General features: G+C 52.5%; 1 protein-coding gene across 1 annotated transcript in view; it reads left to right on the top strand.

The window, feature by feature from the left end:
- The window catches only part of EFCAB6 (EF-hand calcium binding domain 6), a 253,365-nt gene that overhangs the window by 31,873 nt on the left and 201,183 nt on the right, over nt 1–20,309 (top strand). Inside the window, exon 4 of the mRNA XM_045290796.1 lies at nt 1,721–1,787. Coding sequence (XP_045146731.1) covers nt 1,721–1,787 — 67 coding nt within the window. The remainder of the gene's footprint in view (nt 1–1,720; nt 1,788–20,309) is intronic.

The raw sequence follows: 20,309 nt of genomic DNA on the forward strand, positions 1-20,309 counted from the left end.
TAAATAAGATAGCGGAATTTTCCTACAAAATTTTGGAAGCCCCGTCCTACTCTGGATACCAAACGTTTACAAACCCAAACCACCTCCTCCTCCCATCTCCTCCCCACAGGGCCAGGATGGCAGCTCTCCTCCTCCCCAACTGTGATCTCCCTTTGCTTTGTTGGGAAGTTTTCCCATGGAGCGGGTCACAGTGCCCGGGCTCCACATTGCTCATCCGTCCACCAGCGCACCCATGTCCCAGCCCCGAGTCCGTCCCTTTGCTGTCCCAGTGCACACCTGCTGTTCTCGGTGCCCATGTGCAACTATCACTGGCAGCAGGCCTTCCAGGAGCGGGGATGATGTCTCGCTGCCCCCATGCCGGGATCCTGGTGTGTAGGGAGCACGTGATGAATCCTGGGATGTGAGGGAGCACCGGCTGTGCCCCCACTCCCACAGCCCCCCACACTCTGCCCTGTGACCCAAAGAGGGAGGACGCTGCAGTGGTCCACGCTGGTGAGTCGCTGCCAAGTCCAGTGGGACACTGTTCAGCTCCGACACACCCCGGGGGCTGGAAGTGGTTTCTCAATGGACAGATGGCGCAAGGTACACCGAGTTAAGTTGCTAAGAAAAAGCAGAGAGAGCCAGCAGTATGGCTCACACGCACGCACACACACATACCCACACACATACACACTACACACCCCATGGAGTCCTTTACAGGGGGCAGCAGCATGGACCCTGAGCGGAAACCTCATGGAACACAGGGCTTGAATCCCAGTGCCACCACTTACCCACGGGGCTCTTGGGCTACCTCAGCCTCTACCTCTCTGAAGTGGGTATGACGCCAGCACCTGCCTCATGGGGTGGTGGGTTGTGAGGGTTAAAAAGCAGACCCCTGTTCAGTCCTGGTACCTCGTGAGTGCTCATTTTGCCTCCACTCGAATGGTTGATGCAGCAGGAGAAAGCAGGGGTGTTCAACTCCCGTCCAGAGTGTCAGTGTCGGGAACTCCCAGAGGCAGCTCTCCCCTGTCCTATAGCTTTGCTGTGAGTCCACATCCACTCCAGGCAGTGAGTTCATTTGTTTTTCAGGATGGTTTAGAGGGAGCTTTGGTGGCACAGTAAAGCTAAGTATTGGACTGCTGACCACGAGGTCGGAGGTTCAAACTCACCAGCTGCTCCTGGGGAGAAAAATGAGGCTGTCTGCTCCATAAAGATTGAGTCAGGGACACCCTAAGAAGTAGTTCTACTCTGTCCTGTAGAGTTGCTGTCGGTCGCAATCCACTCAACTTCAGAGGCTTAGAACCCAAACCAAACTCACCACCATTGAGTGGATGCTGACTGCTTGGGACCCTACAGGACAGGGTAGACCTGCCCCTCTGAGTTTCCAAGACCGTGGCTCTTAATGGGATGAGAAAGCCCCGTCTTTCTCCCGAGGAGTGGCTGGTGGTTTTGAACTGCTGATCTTGCGGATCGCAGCCCACCACATAACTGCCGTGTGTTACAGTCACTTCATCCCCACACTCTCCTGTGAAAAACAAACGCCTCGTTTGCTCTCATAGATGAGGACACAAGTGAGGTGGCCGAGCATACGCCTCAGGCCCACAGGGGAGCAGAAGAACCCCCACCACTTAAAATGGGTTTATTTAAAGACCCTTCTGATTTTGATCTGTGTCCATTAGAGGTCAGCATCTCATGTGGTTCACACCACACATTGTAACCCAAAGCCATTTGTCTTTCCCAGGGCCTCTGAGAATGACATGGGCCAGTCCCGGACGTTAAATGAACTCGAGGCCCAGCTGGGAGACAAGGTGAGAGAGAGAGAGCGAGAGCGAGAGAGAGCCTCTCAGAGCTGGTGCCCTAGTGGCACAGGGGTTAAGTATTGGGCTGTTATCCCAAATGTCTATGGTTCCAACCCACCAGAAACCCTCGACAGTGACAGCGGGGGCTCCTCTGTCTGGGAGACCGGCAGGGAGTCTAATGGGCTCGAGGGCAGTGGGTGTGGCTTTAGCTGGTGCACAGAGATAAATGCTGCCAGATGAGCTGTGGCCTGTCCGCGAGCCCTTGGTCAGTCCCTGGACTCAGTCCACCCGCTCAGAGCTGGCAGCGTGGCCTCCAGGGCTTGGGGGAGGCTTAAGGCAAGCCCCAGAAGTCTCAGGGTACACATCATCGGCAGGGTGGCCCTTTCTGAGTCTCTCCAGGCCAGGGGGACCTGGAAGCAGGTTCCCTGTCAGCATGCCTATAGAGAGCAGCCAGTTCAGGATGAGTAGCCCTGCGTGGTGTGCTGGGAGTGGGCCACAATGGCTGAGGTTCCTGATCAGGGGGCTTCTGGCCAGCCCAGCATGGCACTGTCAAGGGTGGGGCGGGGGTGGGGGTGACTGGGCTGCTGGCTTGAGAGGACTGCAAGTGAGCGCCTTGGAAAAGACGCTGTAGCCTGTCAGTTATATGAGCAGTTTGCAGCGCCTGGCTTAATTGACTGGATTCCATGTGTTGATTTGAAACCGGCCACATTTCCTCTCCTTTTTTTGGAATGCTTCTGAGATTTTCATCCATTTCCAAATCAGAAATAGCCCGAAAGCCACAAACTGTTTGTCTAAATTGCCTTGACTGATGCCATTAGCAGCAGAAATTTCATCTTACTGGGGTCTTTTTCCCTCTCCCTTTTCAACGTTGTGTGCTCCTAAAAACCCACTTTTACCGTCATTCATATTCTATTACAGTTCGTATTATGGCTGCTTCTGTTAGGGTCCCTTTGTCACTCCGTGAGAAGGGTGTAATACGATGGATAGTATGTGTTTAGGGAGTTTGTCATTTATCTGCCCCTGCACAAATGGTGTGCAGCCTGAAACAGCCCCAGGAAAGGCAGCTCTGGGTGGCCGTGGTCAGATCCATACGAATACTATTGGGCTCAATAGCATGGTATTTCAGGGTGAATGGGGGCTGTGGGGATGGACCAGTGTTACAGATCCCCAGAAATCAGCTGGAATGAGCAAATCTAAATGGCCCATTCCCCGCGCGTGCATCCCGTTACCTTTTTTATTCCAGCTTCCCCCCACACCCCCCCTCATCCCCCAATGGAAACCCTCCTCACCACTAAGTGTAGTTGCAAACCAAGGCAGCTTTTACGCTGGGCAGCAGTGAGCTGAGTGAGTGCTCCATCGAGTGCTCCTCTGCCTTGTGGGCCTGACCAGCATCCACAGCAGGCAGCACCAAGTCCACCTCTTACCCGGGAGGCAGGAGGGGTGGGCGAGCCTGATCTCGCTGGCTTCAACCTCAGAGCCCTCTCATTTACTAACCGGAGAGCTTTGGGTTAGTCCTGGTCATTAGGTTTCCTGATCAGTTAGAGGGGACACCATCGCCCCCCTTGCAGCACTGGTGTGCGGCTTGACAATAGCACGCGTGGAGTGCCCGGGCACTCTTTAACCCGCCCATCCTTTAGGACTGTGAAGAGCGCCTAGGCTTCCTTTGACAAGTCGGTGAGAGAACACATCCCTTTCCATGCCCCAAGGCAAACCACACACACACACACACACACACACACAAACACGCGCGCTGCTCAGCTGTTGGCTGTGGGCGGGGCACAGCCCCAGAGAAGACCCTGGAGTGGCGCTGGCTGCAGAGGGTCAGTACGGATGCTGGGGGCCGAGAAGAGCAGCTGGGAGGCCCTCCAGCCAGGTCCTCCTCCCACAGCTGCAGTCGCCAGCTGGGAGAGACGTGGCTGCTTTTGACTTCCCACGGGGATCCCCGGGCTCCTGTGAACTGGAGTGACTGGAAAGGACGCAGAAGGTCCAGAGAATGTCCCTCAACTCACCAGTGGCTTCGTCTCTCTCCACCCACCCATCGTCCTCTGTGGGAACCCCAGGCGGATCACTCGTACTCCCCAGGGTTTCCTTCTACAGCCAGCTTGGTCCTTGGCTGGTTCCTCAAGCCCTCGGCTTTCCCATGCCCACACGCCTGCCAGTGATGGTCCCATCACTCACTAGCCAGTCAGGTCCCAGGCCTCTGATCTCGTTTCCTCCATCAGTCAGGAGGAAGCCGGTGGGATGGCATGACTAGGATGTGTGCAGGTTGTGGACCATGCAGGCTGACACTGTAAGGGGAGGCACCAAAGAGGCTGTCTATAAAACTTCTGTCCCATGTTTCAGCAGATGTGTGTGACTGTAGTTATACATTTGTAGTTAGTTAGAACCACAAGCACTTTTTTCATAAGCCCGTGTCACATGCACCAGTAGACCTACAAGGCTAAAATCTGTGCTTCTTTCATCTCTCAACCTTCGGATGTGCCCACCCCCTCCTACGTTAATTTGCCACACTAGCGGCTTGCATATTGCTGTGATGCTAAAGCCATGCCACTGGTATTTCCAACACCACCAGGGCCACCCATGGTGGATGTGGCGGTTACATAATCTGCTATCAATTTGAGACTTACCAGTGAAGGGGTGGAGTTTAGCCTGTCAACCAGGTCTCAGCTTGATGACCTCATTTGGAGGCGTGAAGGAGAGAAATAGCTCGTTGGAAGCAGGACACAGGCTGACCTCTCTGGGAGACATTGCAATTGACAAGACACTTGGAGCTATACTAGAACCCCAGAGCTGAAGGAACCACGTGGAGACCCCTGCCAGCACTAAGATTCTTCCACTGCCACTGGATCCGCAAGACTTTCCACCCACTGGCCTGTGATCTTCCTGCATTCAATGTCATTGTATGTGTTTCATGAGTCTGAAGAGGACTTTATAGATTGGTATTGGGCATATGGGCTAATATCAGGCTTATGGACTTGATCTGGACTGGGATGTTGTCTCAGTGTTCAATTGTTCTTGTATATAAAGCTCTTTCTTATACACCTATGAGTGTCTATGAATTTGTTTCTCTAGTCTGCCCAGACTTACACAGTGGACAAGTTTCAATGGAGCTTCAAGATAAAAAGAGGCTAACGAAGAGGAGGAGGTGATCCCGTTCGGAGGAATTAGCCAGAGAAACCGTATCCATAGCAGTGGGGCAGCGTCAGATACAGTGGCAGGAGGTGAGCCCCTCAGGCTGGAAGGCACTCAAAGTAGGACTGGGGCAGAGCTGCCTCCTCAAAGTAGAGTTGACCATAAGGCCATGGACGGGGGAGAGCCTTGGGGACCTGCGTTCTGTCCTGGGGCAGGCCGTACTCAAAATGAGAAGGAATAGCTGCAAGTGTCCACTAGTAATTAGAATGTGAGCATACAAGCACGAATCTCGGAAAGCTGGCAGTCGTCAGAATTGAAAGGGAATGAATGAAGATTGGTATCCTAGGTATTAGCTGAACTGGAGTGGTCTTGGCCATTTTGAAATGGATAATAACCCGTGCTAGGCATGACGGGCCCAAGAGAACTAGTGTCACCTTCATCATAAAATGAACACTTCAAGGTCTGCCTTGATGTGCAACGCTCCATGTGCACCTCCATGTGCACCTATACACCCACGGAGAAGGCCAGTTAATCCAACTTGTCTGCATTTAGCAGCAAGCACTAAAGAGAGGGAGGAAGAAATTGAAGATTTTTACCAACTTCATCAGTCTTAAATTGATCGAGACGCATTGGTCACTATTGGTGATTGGAATGCAAATGTTGAAAACAGGAATAAAGAGGCAAAGTTGGAAAATATGGCCTTGGTGATGGAGACAAAGCTGGAGCGCTCAGATCGAAGTCTGCAAGCCCGATGACTTCATCGGAAACATCCTTTTCAACAACACCAGCCACAGCTGTACACGTGGACGTCTACAGATGCAACACACAGACATAAACTGGGCTGCGTCTGTGGGAAGAGACGATGGGGAAGCTCGGAGTCAGCAGCCAACACGAGGCCAGGGGCTAACTGTGGAACCAGACCATCCATTGCTCACCGGTAAGTTCCCATGGACGTTGAAGGAAACGAAGAACACAAGCCCATGAGGGTCAACATCTGGCCTCGAGCCTATCCCATCTGAACTCCCAGACCATCTCAGGGACCGATTTGACTCGCTGACCACTAACGGCAGCCAGCCCGATGAGCTGCTGGAGGACGCCACGAGCATCATAGGCGCAGAAAGCAAAAGGTCATTAGGAGAAAGAAAAGATCAGCGCGGACGCCAGAAGAGACTCTGAAAATTGCTTTTGCTCGTAGACAAGCCAAGGCAAACGGAAGGGATGACGTCAAGAACTGAACAGAACATCGCAAAGGGCAGCTCACGCAAAGTCAAGTATTGCAATGAAATGCGCAAAGACCTGGAGGTGGAAAGCCACAAGGGAAGGGCATGCTCGGCGTTTCTTAAAATGAAAGACGTGGAGAATAAATGCATGTTCCCCGTTGCAATATTAAAGGGTTCTTCGGGTCGAGCTCGTGAATGATGCAGGAAGCATCCGAGAGAAGATGGAGGGAATACACAGAGGCGCTGCGCTCAACAGGATCGACCAATGCTTCATCACGTCAGTGGCTAGCTTATGGTCAAAACCAGGGTTTTACAAAAATACATAGACTTAGCTTTTATTATAAGATTAATTTACTCCTGGGCCAAATGTGTCTTCAGTTTCTTTTGGGATGTCTTTTTCTTCTGTGAAACTGCCTCTTTTTCAGGAAGGATCACTCCAGTGTGGCCGGGGAGCTCATGCATGGATCGATCCGATCCGACCATGAGCTCTGTAAGTCCCGTGGCACACCTTGGATGCTTTGTTCGCCTGCATGTGCTCACTGACCAGAGAAGATCCACATCTAAGCCCCTGAGCCCAGCCTTGCTTTCTGTGTTCTTAACCATATGCAGCAAATGCCCAGCACTCTTCTTGGGGCCCTGACCCCATGCCGAGCCCCACTGGCCTGAGCACGCCTACGCACCCATGATAGTAACGCCGGAAGGGCACACACATCTTTCAGCTACTTGGTGGCCTTTCAGATGCACATGACTCTGGTGGCCTGGGCAGTTTCAGGGGTGTTCTTAAAATGGACCTGAAGATTCTGTCCTCTCAATTTGCATGATTTTGTGGGGTTTCTGGTGAGTAGCCAACCATCGTGGGAGATCACGCCAGGCGTCTTCTAGAAGTGTGAAAACCGTTGGTATAGAAGGAAGAAGTCCAAGTTGCCCTGGAGGCCTTATTGACGAACAAGGTTCCAGGGTGGACCGGATGCCAATAGAGATGTTTCCACAAACAAACTCACGAGGCCTAACGAGACACTGCATAGACGGACACCTGGCCAACCGACCGGAGGGGATGCTTTTTGTGCCCCTTCTGAGGAAAATACAAACAGCGAGCCAACAGACTATAGATCAGGTTGGACAATACCAGCAATATCACAGGCAAGTCGTATTTTGTTGATTCTCATTTTGAAAAATGGTTGCCAGAAATTCATGCTGGATTCAGAAGAGGGTCTGGAACAAGGGATAGAAATGCTGCTATCAGATGGATCTTGACTGAAAGCAGAGAATACCAGAGACATTTACTTTATTGACTATGAAAAAACATTTGCCTGTGTGGATCATAAGAAACTACAGATGATATTTAGAAAGACAGGCATTCCACAACACTTAATTGTGTTCATGTGGAGTCTGTAGAGCAAGAGTTATTCGTTTGAACAGAACGAGGGAGACTGCATGGCTTTAGTAGGGAAAGTGGGGTGCCAGGGTCCTATCCTTCCACCATGTTTTTTCAACCTGGAGACTGGACTCTATTAAGAAGAAGTGGCATCAGGCTTGGAGGACGGCTTATTGCCAATCTGCGACGACACAGCCTTGCTTACAGAAAGTCAGAGGACTTGAAGCACTTCCCGATGAATCCTTTCTTGTGGATTGCAACTCAAAAGAAAGCAAGCCCGAATCCTAAGCACCAGCCCAAACAGACAGCCTCGTGATAGAGAGGAAAGATGGACGTTGTTAAGGAGTCTGTTTTACTTGGATCCACAGTCCCTGCTCATGGAAGCAGCAATTGCGTCCACAAGCCGGCTGTGCCAAACCTCTGTAAAGTGTTAAAGAGCAAAGCTGCCACTTGGAGGCCAAAGGGCCACCTGACCCAACCCACGGTATTTTTATGGACCTCCTCTGCACGTGCGGGGTGGTAAGTCTGTACGTTGGTCCCGTCTTCAGGAGGACCAGCCTCCGGGAGCCACGTCGGGCTTGGGGAAGTAGAGGTCAGCGAAAACGAGGAAGAGCCTGCATGAGTGGACCGACCCAGTGGCGGCAGCAGTGGGCTCCAACGCAGCCTTGTGAGGCTGGCGCGGGGCTGGGCTGGGCTTCCTTCTGTTGTCCGCCGGGCCTCCTCCACAGCAATCCTAGTGAATGTACTCAGGGCCGAGCTGCCACCAGTCCCCGACGACGGTGGGGATGTCCATGTGCTGCTGTTCTCACTGCCGCTGGTGTTTTTCTGGTCTCGGATTCTGTCGGGCTGCAGGGGCAGCAGCCATTTAATTGCCAGGGCAGCCCTTCTGTCCAACGTCTCTTTTCCGGCATGGACCTAGGTCAGAAGGAAGATACTGACAGGATTCCCCTGGCAATAACTGTGGCAATAACAGGACTCATTGGGATGCCATCCGGGTATAACATGAGCCCTCTGAGAAGCAGGCGGGGGGTGGGGGGGTGGGGTGGGGGGTGGTGATATCTCAATGCCAGCAAGGGCCAGGAGTGAGGCACATCCGCTGGACCCAAGGTCCCTTCTGGACCCAGAAGGCAGCTGGGACATCAAGGAGCCGCAGCAGGACCAGGAGCCAGAACACGGGACAGAGCGGTGGACTTACCTGCCCAGGGAACAAGGAGAGCCGAGGGCTTTGGCGCAGGAGGCTGTTGTGGAGTGCGGTGCCTCTGGTCCCTTAATTCTGTGAGCTGGGTTTCTGACCCACAGAGCTCAGGGTTTAGGCTTAAAATGGAGTGGCATGTCCCTAGGGGGTTTACCAGCAGTCCAGAAAGAACTCTGCAGTGTGTCTCTGTAGTAAGCAACTGTGTCATAAGCATTTTTTCCACTCGCACAACAACCTATATACCTTCCTATATAACTACATAGCAACCTATATAACTTCCTTATAAGCCCTTTAATCGTGAACATTGTCTGGGAGTTCTGTGTAACCATTGCAGTGGGTTAGAGAATCCAGATTAAAAAGGCAGAGAATCTTGTTTCAGATAGGACACAATGCTGATTTTCTGTTGTTTTACCTACAAGATTTCGGTAATGAGCAGTTGTGAACTTGTAGCAAGACCTTTCCTGAGAATCAAGTCTAATTAAAAGAAAAGAAGTGGACAGAATGACTTAAAACCCGGAAAGGGGTATGTCAGACTTGTATCCTTTCACCACGCGTATTCGATCTACCGGCTGAGCGGGTAGTCTGAGAAGCTGCCCGTATGAAGAATGGGGCCCGGGGGCTGGAGGACGATTCATCAGCAGCCTGCAGTGTGCAGATGACACCACCTTGCTGGGTGAAAGGGAGGAGGACTTGATCATGCACGGGTGAAAGTCAAGGGCTGTGGTCTTCAGTATGGAGCGCAACACAGTGTAAAGCAAATAAAAATAAAAATCCTCACAACGGGACCAGCAGATAACTTCATGATAAATGGCGAAAAGATGGAAGTTTGTCCAGGGTTCCATTTTGCTTGGGTCCACAATCAACATTCATGGACACAGCAGTCAAGAGACCATACGCGAGTGAGCGTTGGACAGCACATGAGGCAAACCACAGAAGAACTGAGGCAGTTCCATCACGGCCCTGGCCTAGAACAGACAGCTGTCTTGGAAGAACGTAGCCAGAAGGCACCTTAGAAGCAAGATGGCGAGAGTTGGTCTCACGTACGTTGGCCATCTCATCCAGGAAGATTTCTCCCTGGGAAAGACCATCTTGCTTGCTCATGTAGAAGGCCAGCAGAAAAGATGGTGGACCAGATGGGCCGACAGGGCTGCCACCATGGACTCAATCACGATCCTGATGGGGAGGGAGGAGCAGGACCGGGCAGGGGTTTGTTCTGTTGGGAAGTTAGGGTCACGTTTGACTCCGAGCCTACTCTACGGCACGTAACAGGAAGTAGAGCATGGTGGAGGCCAGCAACCCTGCCCGCCCGGGGGTTTCAAGAATGAATGAGAACCGTAGACGTGAAGGCAATAAATGCTAGTCCTCCACTCACTGATGGGTGAAGTTGGCTCAGGACCCTGCCTGCAGTGGGCTTCACCTGCCACCAGGTGGCACCACCTCCACCATAGAGGTCTTTGGATGCTCTCCCTGGAGAAAAGCAGAGGACACCGCCCCCTCCGCCCCCCCCACACCCCAGGGCTTTTTGACTAGGTGCTCCCAAGGAGCCGGCAGGCAGTCCCGGTGGATAGCTGCGAGTGGCTATCTGAATGCTGAGCTCCTGTCTTCTGCCCTCCAGGAGGTCTCCACCTTCATGCATCCCCAGCGGGGTGCAGCCTTGGACTTGAGTTCACCAGCTTCTTCAGGACAAGCGGAAACCGGGAGCAAAGCCAGGCCAAGCTTCCGGGTGTCAACCAACTGCCAGTGTTTGGGTCTTTGGTCTGTTTCACGACTGAGCAGGTGAAGGGAGACAAAAGAGAAGGCAGGCAGGCAGGAGCAAAAGCCCCTGCACCCACCCCCCCGCCCCTCCCCGCTGCCAAAGCCACGTGCAGAGAACTCCCAGGGCCCAGGGAGCCCACATGCACCTTTGTGAGACCACCATGTGTGCTGAAGACTAGCAGCGCTTTCGCAATGGCTCAGACTCCAAGAGTGTATAGATGCGCAAAGAAGCCGAAAGCAGCAAGGAAACACACACACACACACACACACACACACACACACACACACACACCAGATCCCTCCCCAAGTTGAGCAGCGCCTCTGACTCAGAACATCTGGCCGCCCAGCCAGCCTTGACGAGAGTGTCTGGGGACACGGAGAGCCCCGACACGCGTGCTGATGGCGGTACCCTGGGTGCCTGCGATGCCGCGAAGCTGCACCCTTCGTCATTTCAGAAGCAATTAGCGAACACTTAGAAGTGCCAAGCTGCTCTCTTGCTGGGCACTCTCTTCTTGAAGAGAGACAAAAGGGAAGATTTATTTTCTTAAGGAGGGATGTGTTCTTAGAAAAGGCGTTCAAAACAATGGAAAAATGGGAAAAAAACCACACTAAGAATGCTGGAGGTGGGAAGAAAGCAAGCTGTTCACCGCACAACGGTCCGTGCCCTGAGCATACCTTCCCTTTCGGCGCCCACTGGGAGGGAGCACGCTTGCACGGAGGGGTGTGCAGCCTGGGTGGTCCACAACCAGGGCTGTGTCCCAATGGACAGGGCCTGGGCCGCTCCCCGGGGCACGCACTTTAGACGCAGCCGTAGTATCCTAATCCCGCTTCTACCCCGGCTCCTTGGGCACGCTCGGTATTAATTGCCTATTGTAGCAGGTATTTGAACACATCTCCGCTTCCATCAGAAGAAAATATTAGCATATCACAGAGCTGTTGGGACAGACTGTATCCGGGGCGCTTTTTCCTCCTCGCAGAGAAAAGCCTATCAATCATAACTGAATACAGTGATTAATTATGTCACCACTTTTATTCGGGCCCGGGAAAGGATGAGGCAAGCTTCCATTTGGAGCGAGCGAATTTCGTGTTGCATAACCATCCGTTGCTGTCTCGTATATTCGGCCCCCACCCCCACAATATATTAAAAAATCTTCCAGCCCACGTCCTAGTTTTGGTGGCTCTAGTTGTAAGAGCCTTGGTGGCACTGTGGGTTCAGTGCAGGCTGCGAACCACCAAGTTGGCAGTTCAAACCCACCAGCTGCTCCGAGGGAAGAAGAGGAGGCAATGGGCTCAGCCCCGGAAACCCTCTGGAGCCGTTCTCCTGTGTCCTGCAGGATAGCTGTGCGTGGGGATTGGCATCATGGCCAGTGGGGTTGGGAAAACAGAATGATTCATTCCGAAAGACCCTCGCAAAGATCAACTTAGTCACGGCCACTCCTCACGGAACCGAAATGTGCCTGCAGTTCTGGCAAAAGCATTAATAAATGTATAACTTAAAGACGTCCCAAGAGAATGAGAAACTTAATCAAATGATAATAATATCGACATCAAACTTAGCAAGCAATATTATTAATATCACATTCCGGTAAGATTTTGCTGGAGATCATTCGAAAATGGTTGTAGCAGCACACTGGCAGGGAACCTCTAGAAATCCAAGCTGGATTCCAAGAGGATGTGGATCGAGGGATGTCGTCGCTGACTTCGGGTGGATCATGCCTGAAAGCAGAGGAATCCGAAAGATGCTTCCTTGTGTCTCCTTGGGGATGCAAAGGCGATCGACCGTGTGGGTCACAACCTTGCAAAAGAACACGGGGACTCCAGAAGAATGAGCTAAGCTCAGAGGAGCCCTGCGCTGTAAGGGGCTATGCCTTGGGCTGCTGACCACAAGGCCAGCAGTTCAAAATCACCAGCTGCTCCACAGGAGGAAGGGGAGGCTTTCTGCTCCCAGGAAGCTTCGTAGCCTCAGAAACCCACAGGGAGAGTTCTTCTCTGTCCAGTGGGATGGCTGTGAGCCCCGGGGGACTCCAGCCCTGGGAGTTTGAGTCATTCTCCTCAGGTGAAACCCGAATAGAGACTCAGAGACCATCGTTCAAACAAACAAGCGGATACTGTGTGGTTTAACATCAGGCGGGCAGTGTGTGAGGCTTGTATCCGGTGGTGGGATTCAGCTGGTTCGCACCGATTTGGCAGAACCAATGCCTAGTTTTCTGCTGAGTTTGGCGAACCGACTGTTAAAATGGCCCTTGTTACCAAGGTTTTCTCCAAGGTAGCCGCCCACCATGGAAATCACGTTTACATTCCTTACTTATTTGTTGAGCCACGGTGCATTCTAAGCACAGGAATGGAAAATTAGATGGAGCTATGCCTGTAATATTCATTTATTCGTTTAATAAAATTCATTATACTTTTGATGACATACAAAACTTTCATTCCCTTGTATTTGTTACTTCAACAAACAAACATGTCACGTCAAGAGGAAAAGTGCCGCACAACCAGAGGGTGACCCGCTGCCATTTGTTTCAGCTCTGTGTGACGCCCCAAGTCCCCGTGAGATATGATGAGTGAATGATGCAATTCCGGAAAGTGTTCGAAGAACTAGAAATAGTGTCAGAACAATTGCTGTCAGCTCAGCAGAAAGGGGTTTTTCAAAGATGAACATGATACATCGTGCAGAGAGGAGACATCGTCTCATTCTATCTATCAAACACAATGCCTATTTCCTAATTGACCTGCCTCTGAAGGAATGGGATCCTACTCCTACAGTGAAAAGATGGTGAAGGATGAAATCACACAGCAGATGATTATCAGGTAAAAGCAAAGAATATTGCAAGTAAGGACGCCAATCAAGAAGCCAGATGGAAATATCTTAATTGACCGTTTCATTGTTTTTTCCCCCTCAAGTATTCTTTAGTAGTTTTTTTTTTTTAGCAATATTTTAAAACCTTCTTATAATCTAGTTTGGGGCACCTCTTTTATTGTATGAAATAATATGCTACCTTCTGGTCTTTTTTTATACACTTAAATCAGCCATTAGGGCAGCGCACCCGTTATTAAAGTACCTGAATCCCAACACTGGAAGTATCCTTTCACCATACATATTCAGGCCCTTTGCTGAGCAAATAATCTGAGAAGCTGGACGGTATGTAAGAAGTACGGGGCATCAGGAGTGGAGGAAAGCTGATTAACAACCAACAACATGCAGAAGCCCCAACCTGGCTGGCTGAACATGTAGATGACTCGAAGCGCCTACTGATGGCGGTCAAAGACTGCAGCATGTCCTCGGGGTCACAGCTCAATAGGAAGAAAACCCCAATCCTCACAATTGTTCTAAGAGACACCCTCGCGAGGAACAGGGCAAAGATGGAAGTTGTCAAGGACTTCATTCTCCTCGGATCCACAATCAGATTTCTTGGAAACAGCAGTCAAGCTGTTCGACATACTGCGCTGGGCAAGTCTAGGGCACAAGACCTTTTCCAGGCGTGAACGAGCAGGATGCTGCTCGGAGGCCTTAGGTGCACCTGACCCACGCCACGTGTGGTAGTGTCAGCGGCCTCGTGTGCACGTGAGAGCTGGACAGTGACGGCAGACGACGGGAAGAGCCCAGGGAAGAACTGAGGCGCCGCATGACGGCGCTGGCAGAGAACCGTGGAAGCAGCACGGGCTGCCCGGAAGAACAGACGGCTCTGCCTGGAGGAAGCGCAGCCAGCATGCCCCTTAGAAGTGAGGCACGGCAAGACTTCGTCGCACGCATTCCGGACATGCTGTCAGGTTGGATCAGTCCCCAGAACAAGGAGTGGGTGCTTGGTCAAGGGGAGGGATCTGGAAAAGGAAGCCCCTTCGTGAGATGACACCGTGGCTGCAACCAAGGTCCTCAAACCGACCGACCATGAGGGCACGGCTCCACCGGGCTCTGCTTCCCCCTGTCGTCCTAAGTGTTGGGGCTGGCTCGCTGCGAGTCGGGGCGGGCTCAATGGTATCTAACAGCAGCAACAACAGCAGTAGCAGCCAGTTTATCTCTGTTATTATGGTCAATGCTTAAATTATTTTGGCCACTTCTGCCTGCATGTGGTGAACCGACGGTTCCAACCAGAGCGAAGTGGCAGATGTTGGCCACTTTGTAACCTTGTAACCTTGGTGCCCAAGGGGTGCGGTGCATTGAACGGCTCTGACAAGGGGGCCACTGGGGGAGGCAGGGCATCCTCAGGCATGGCTGTCTGCAGAGTGACGGAGAGGCCTGATGGGACAGCAGCTGGGGCCAAGGGGTTGTGTGGACACCAGGTAATTAATTCCTAGACAAATGAGGAGGACTATGACCCCATCCTCACCCTCCAGAAATCTCAGCCCCTCGTGCCCAAGCACGCACTCAATGACCAATCCTCCAAACCCCCTGCTGTGGAGCCCACTGGGACTCCTGGCAATCCTCTAGGACAGGGTGGCGCCACCCCATGGATTTCCAAGATGGTCGGTCATTACAGAAGTAGAGCCTCCTCTTTCTACGGGGGCAGTCGGTAACAGTGGATGGAATGTGTTTGCCGGTGGGTCCACCACCCTTCCATGAGGATTTCGGAAGAAATGCAGACAAGCTGTGTTTGCCCAAGGCAGTTTCATGACATGGAGCATTTTAACAGGAAGTCACGGATGGCCCTGGTGGCGCAGTGATGATGCGTTGGGCTGCCGACTGCAAGGTCGGCAGTTTGAAACCAACAGGATACGACTTGCTAATGTGTCCTCTCGAAGGGCTCGTTATCAAAAGCTCCTGGGGGGTGCGAGGAGCCCCGGTGGCAGAGTGGTTATGCGCTCGACTGCTAGCCACAAGGTTGGCGGTTTGAGCCCACCGGCCGCTCTGAGGAAGAAAAAAGCTGCTTTCTACTCCCATAAACATTACAGTCTCAGGAGCTCACAGGGCAGTTCTGCACTGTCCTACAGGGTCAGTAGGAGCTGGCCGCAGCTCGATGGCAGTGAGAGAGAGAGAGAGACTGGTGGCTGATGGGGCCACAGGGCAGTCCACGGAGCCTGCCCTTGGACCAAGGGCAGGGGCTTACTTGCTCTAGAATTCTTGAATGAAGAGAAGCCAAGCACAGCGTGGGCGTCTGGGGGCATCTAGTGGATGCGTTGCTGCCCAGGAGGAGAGATGTCTGGGAGTGAGAGGTCATGGCCGCCCTCCCCCCCAACCCCACCATGCACCAGGTGAACTGAGGCTCGCCTCCAGCCATCTTCAATGCGCCCTTTCTTCACCTTGCCCAGCCCAGTCCTGCACGTAGCCCCGAGGATCCGCCTCTTCTCCATCCCTCTCCGTTCCCTCCTTGAGGGGTCATTTGCTTTAGCACCTGGGGGCTTGGAGAAGGTCAGTGTCTGGAGGCCTCCTGCACATGGCTGAAACCAGCCTAAGATCTGAACCGGCTTCGTCCTCGTCCCTATGGGAGGAGCTTGTGCTTGGTGGCTTCCTTTTTGGGGCGGGCTGGGTGAGGTGACAGACGCCAGGTCCTCCCCTGCTCTGAAGTGTGGGTCTGGCCCAGCTAATATCTTAGGTGGTCTCTGGTTGGCTCGGATCTTGGCAATGTGCTATAGCAATATGGTGGTCCACAGCACCAGCCCAGCCTGTGGGACGATTCCCTCCACTGGAGCCACCTCTGTGATGGGCTTTCCTTTCTCAAAGCCGGACCCCACGCCAGGACATCCAAACAAAGCAGATAAGAGAGAGAGAGAAAGCCTAATCACCTTATGGACCTGACTGGAGCTCAATTGAAGCCCCAAGTCTCTACAGCGATGCCTCCTCATTTTGGTGGATCGCTGGAGTTTCTTGTTAGAAATCTTTAAGCTACCTGTTACAGGTAAGCATTGTAACAATGAAAATGCCACCTGGGGACAAGCTTACAGGACCCTCAGAGAACCCGACTAGCAAGTTTCCCTTTTCCCCGTGGCCACAAGGAAGCCCGCCACTGGGTTTTCTCCGGGTCCCAGCAGCTCTGCTGACATCCAAGGTTGCTTTAGCAGTTCTCGTCTCCGCTTTCCCAGATCATATCTGGGTGTCTTTTTGCGCACGCCTGTTCCATTTGGGGGAACGGCAGGGTATGCATATGCTCAATGAACACATGTCCCATCGCTGGCCTGTGGGGGTGGCCCCGAGAGCCCAAGGCGGTGGGAAGGTGAAGCCTTTGTTAAGAGGTGAGCAATGCCCTGCTGCCTCTCCTCCCACATGTCCTCAAATTGAAAGTTTGTGTTTATGAGCTTCTGAATGTAGTCTAATTTTTTCCGATCTGGTTTGCCTTCTCCCTACCAGCTGGTAAATAGGAAATGTGCGCCCTAGGAAGCCAATACTCCGCAGAGTGTAAACAGATGGAATCAATATAAAGTGACAAGTTAGACTGTGCGATTGAGAATACAGAGCCAACACCAAGAACATAACAGTCAAGCTACGTATTCCGTTCCAGTTCATTTCGTTCTGAATAGCGTTTCATATCTGCACAGCTGTGTTGTTCTTCTCTCCGCACCCTCCTCCCCAATCCCCCGTTCTTTCTTCTGGGTTGATAATGACAATTTCAAAGAAAAACTTTAATTAAAGATTTTATACGAAATAGCCAAAAGTAGAATAATAAGGAGAATGAGCATTGGTGCGTTGATTGTAAGAGAAATCCTTTCTCCCCACCCTCCCCCAGGGTTTCGTTAAAAAAAAAAAAAAGTACTTTATATATTTAAAACGGATTCAGAGTTGGTGGTGGAAGGGTTGGCAGGCAAGGGGGGCTAGAGAGTCCAGACGGTGGGGGCTCCTGGAGCCCTTCCTTTGGGGTTCACAGGGATGCGGGGAGTGGGGGTGGGGAGTTCTGTGTTTCTGGATCCTTCCTGCTGAAAGCCAAGCAAGCAAACGCGGCCCCGGGTAAGCAGTGGAGCTGGGACAACAGGACCACTGCCAGGAAGAGCCACATGCTAAGATCTCTGCTCACTGGCAGGTTATGCTCTGGAAGATGCTCGCCAGTGGCTGTGGTTAGCTGCTAGCAGGGGGGGGTCCAGACTCATGGCCGACCCCACACAGAAAGCAGTGCTGCCCAGTCACGTGCCACCCCCTGTGGTTCCCAGATCAGATTCTGTGATCCATAGGGCTGTTGTTAGGGACAGAACCCGGGGAGCTGGAAAATCCCACTGAAAAGCACTCCAAGAACCAGTAGTAGAATTCCAAGAACCAGTAGTAGAGTTCAGCTGGTCAAACATACTCATTAATTCACCTTGAGCATATGGAAGAAATGGCCTATTAAACCCTCGCTGCCCATTATAGTAATAAAAATCACACCCAGGAGCACCATGGAGATCACTGAGAAAGGAGTCTTCGTGTATAGTGGTTATGCACTGAGCTTCAAACTGCAAGGTCGGTGGTTCAAAACCACCAGCCCCTCCTCTGGAAAAAGAGTAGACTTTCGGCTCCTGTAAGGGGTTAATCTCAGAAACTCAGAGGAGCCCAATGGTGTCCCAATGAGTCAGCAGCGAGTTTGATTTTTTGTTTGAGGAGATTACAGCGACACTTCCCACCTGATAAGAAAGTGGGAGCGACGAGCCCCAAACTTATCAGCAGTTCCTTCCCATTCCACCGAAAATGACCATGAACATGCCTCCCCTTCATTATCAAACCTTGTGAAAGCAAAGTCATATATCTGAACCAGACCACCTGTGGTCATGGCTTTGAAATGGACCCTGGGCTAAGCAGAGACACTGCGTTAGTGGGATACTTTTCCATCGCTGCTGGGCCATTGACTCTCCAATGCCTCAAGGGGGTAGTGGTGTGGGAGGTCAGGGACTTCCAGAGGGCATGACCCTCTCCTGGGCTGACACTGACCCCAGACCTAGATTGTCAGGCCTTTCTTGCATGTGCCTTAAGTCTGGAAGGTCCACTGCAACCCGTTCGGCTTCATAGTAACACACCACTAACAGAAAAGTGGGGGCTGCCCTTGAGATGAGCCAGCCAGAAGCAAACCCTGGTCTCCGCATGGGAGCCACGAATCCTACCACCAAACCACCCATGCCACCTTCCAGCCAACCCAAACCAGACCAAGCCAGCTCTCTCTTGGGTAGATTCGGGCCAGGGTGACCTCATGCATTGCAGGGCAGACCTGGGTCTCACTGGGGTTTTGGTGGCTGATTGGGAGTAGATCGCCGGGGCTTTCCCCCTTCATCTGTCTTCGGGCCTGGTGGGGATCATGGGGGCTGTACGTGAGGCTGTATGCAGAACCCAGGTCTCCCAGGCAGGAGTGAGAACTCTACCCTCGGGCCACCAGTTTCCTTCTTGAAAACAAGGACAAAGCAATCGTCCTTGCCGAGTTGACCCGACCCCTGGCAACCCAAGGTGTCCGAGGAGAACTGTGCCTCACGACGTTTCCAGGGGGTGACTGTTAGGAAATGGGTCGCCAGGCTTTTCTTCTGAGGCACCGCAGGGTAAAGCCCTTAGCTGCGCCGAGTGCAGCCAAGCATTGTCCCTGGCCTGGGCCCGAGCAGGGTGGATTCTGCGGCCGCTGAGAATTCTGGTTCGCTTGTGTGAAGCATTGGGTACGCGGGTTCATCTGTGTTCTCAGTCTGCCTGCCGGCAGTCTAAAGTGCAGGGTGGCCGGAAAGTTGGGCGGGACCACAGTACACCAGTAGCTCTGCGGTGTGCAGCTCAGGAGCAGTCTGAACTCTGTGGGATCGTGCAGGTAGTTTGCATCTTGCAGTGTGTGGGCCCACCCGGAAGCTCTCGGCTTATCCCTGGAGAGTCGCCCTGTGGCAGATCAGGTCCCACGTAGCTGTAAGGCGTCCAGGCCAGCTGGCTTCCTTCGCCCCAACCCCAACCCTCCAACCCCCCAAACCTTCTTGGGACTTGTAGCCGGAAGGGGCGGGCCTGTCTGGTAGCTCCGCCTTCTCTCCCCCTTCTGCTTCCTTCCTCCCTCTGCAGGGCAGTGGGCTTTGGCAGGGGGTTGGGGAGGAAAGAGCCTCACGTGGTGTCCTGGGTTGCAGCACCTCCAGGCGAGGCTGACCCACAGGGCCTTTGCATCTCGAGGTTTCCAGCTGAGGAGGGTCTGGCTCACCCACTCTGAGCCACCTCAGCTCCCCCTCCTGGGGGGGGCCGCCCCTCACCCCATCGTCTTGCTGCTCCGGACCCTCACCTGATAAACAGGACAGCCCAAGTGCTTCCACAGCTCGTGGAGTTCCTTCCTGCCATGGGACGTTCACCTGCCCTGCCCAGGCCAGCCGAGGGGAGCAGGTGGCCCTAATTGGCCCCTCTCTGCGTGCACTACGGTCTCTGCTAGCTCTTGGCTCCTCTCCCCAGGAAGGTGCAAAACAGATCCCTGACTCCATAGCTGAAAAGAAAAAGCCTGTCTCCCCTTCCTGTATGTGCCTGTCTCTACCTGTGCAAGGATTCTTTGCCATGAATGCTATAGTTCTCTTATTCATTCATCATTCACCCATCCATTACCCATCCACCCATCTATCCACCCATTCACCTCCATCCATTAATCTACCCATCAACCAACATCCATCCACCCACCCATCATCCAGTGACGCACCACTCATCCATACATCCACTCATCATCCATTGATCCTTCCAACCATCCATCCATCCATCCATCCATCCATCCATCCATTCACCTCCATCTACTTATCCACCCATCATCCAGTTATCCATCCATACATCCATTCACTATCCATCCATTCTTCTACCCACCCACCTAGTATCCATTTATTCATCCATCCATCCATCATCCATCCACCCATCATCCATGTACCGATCATCCATTCATCTATCATCTAGTCATCATCCATTTATCCATGTATTCATTCACACATTCATCATTCATCCATCCATTTATTCATCTATTCATCCTCCATCCATC

This window comes from Echinops telfairi, unplaced genomic scaffold (assembly GCF_000313985.2).
Source record: "Echinops telfairi isolate 266 unplaced genomic scaffold, ASM31398v2 ScPeMD7_2;HRSCAF=8, whole genome shotgun sequence".
NCBI lineage: Eukaryota > Metazoa > Chordata > Mammalia > Afrosoricida > Tenrecidae > Echinops > Echinops telfairi.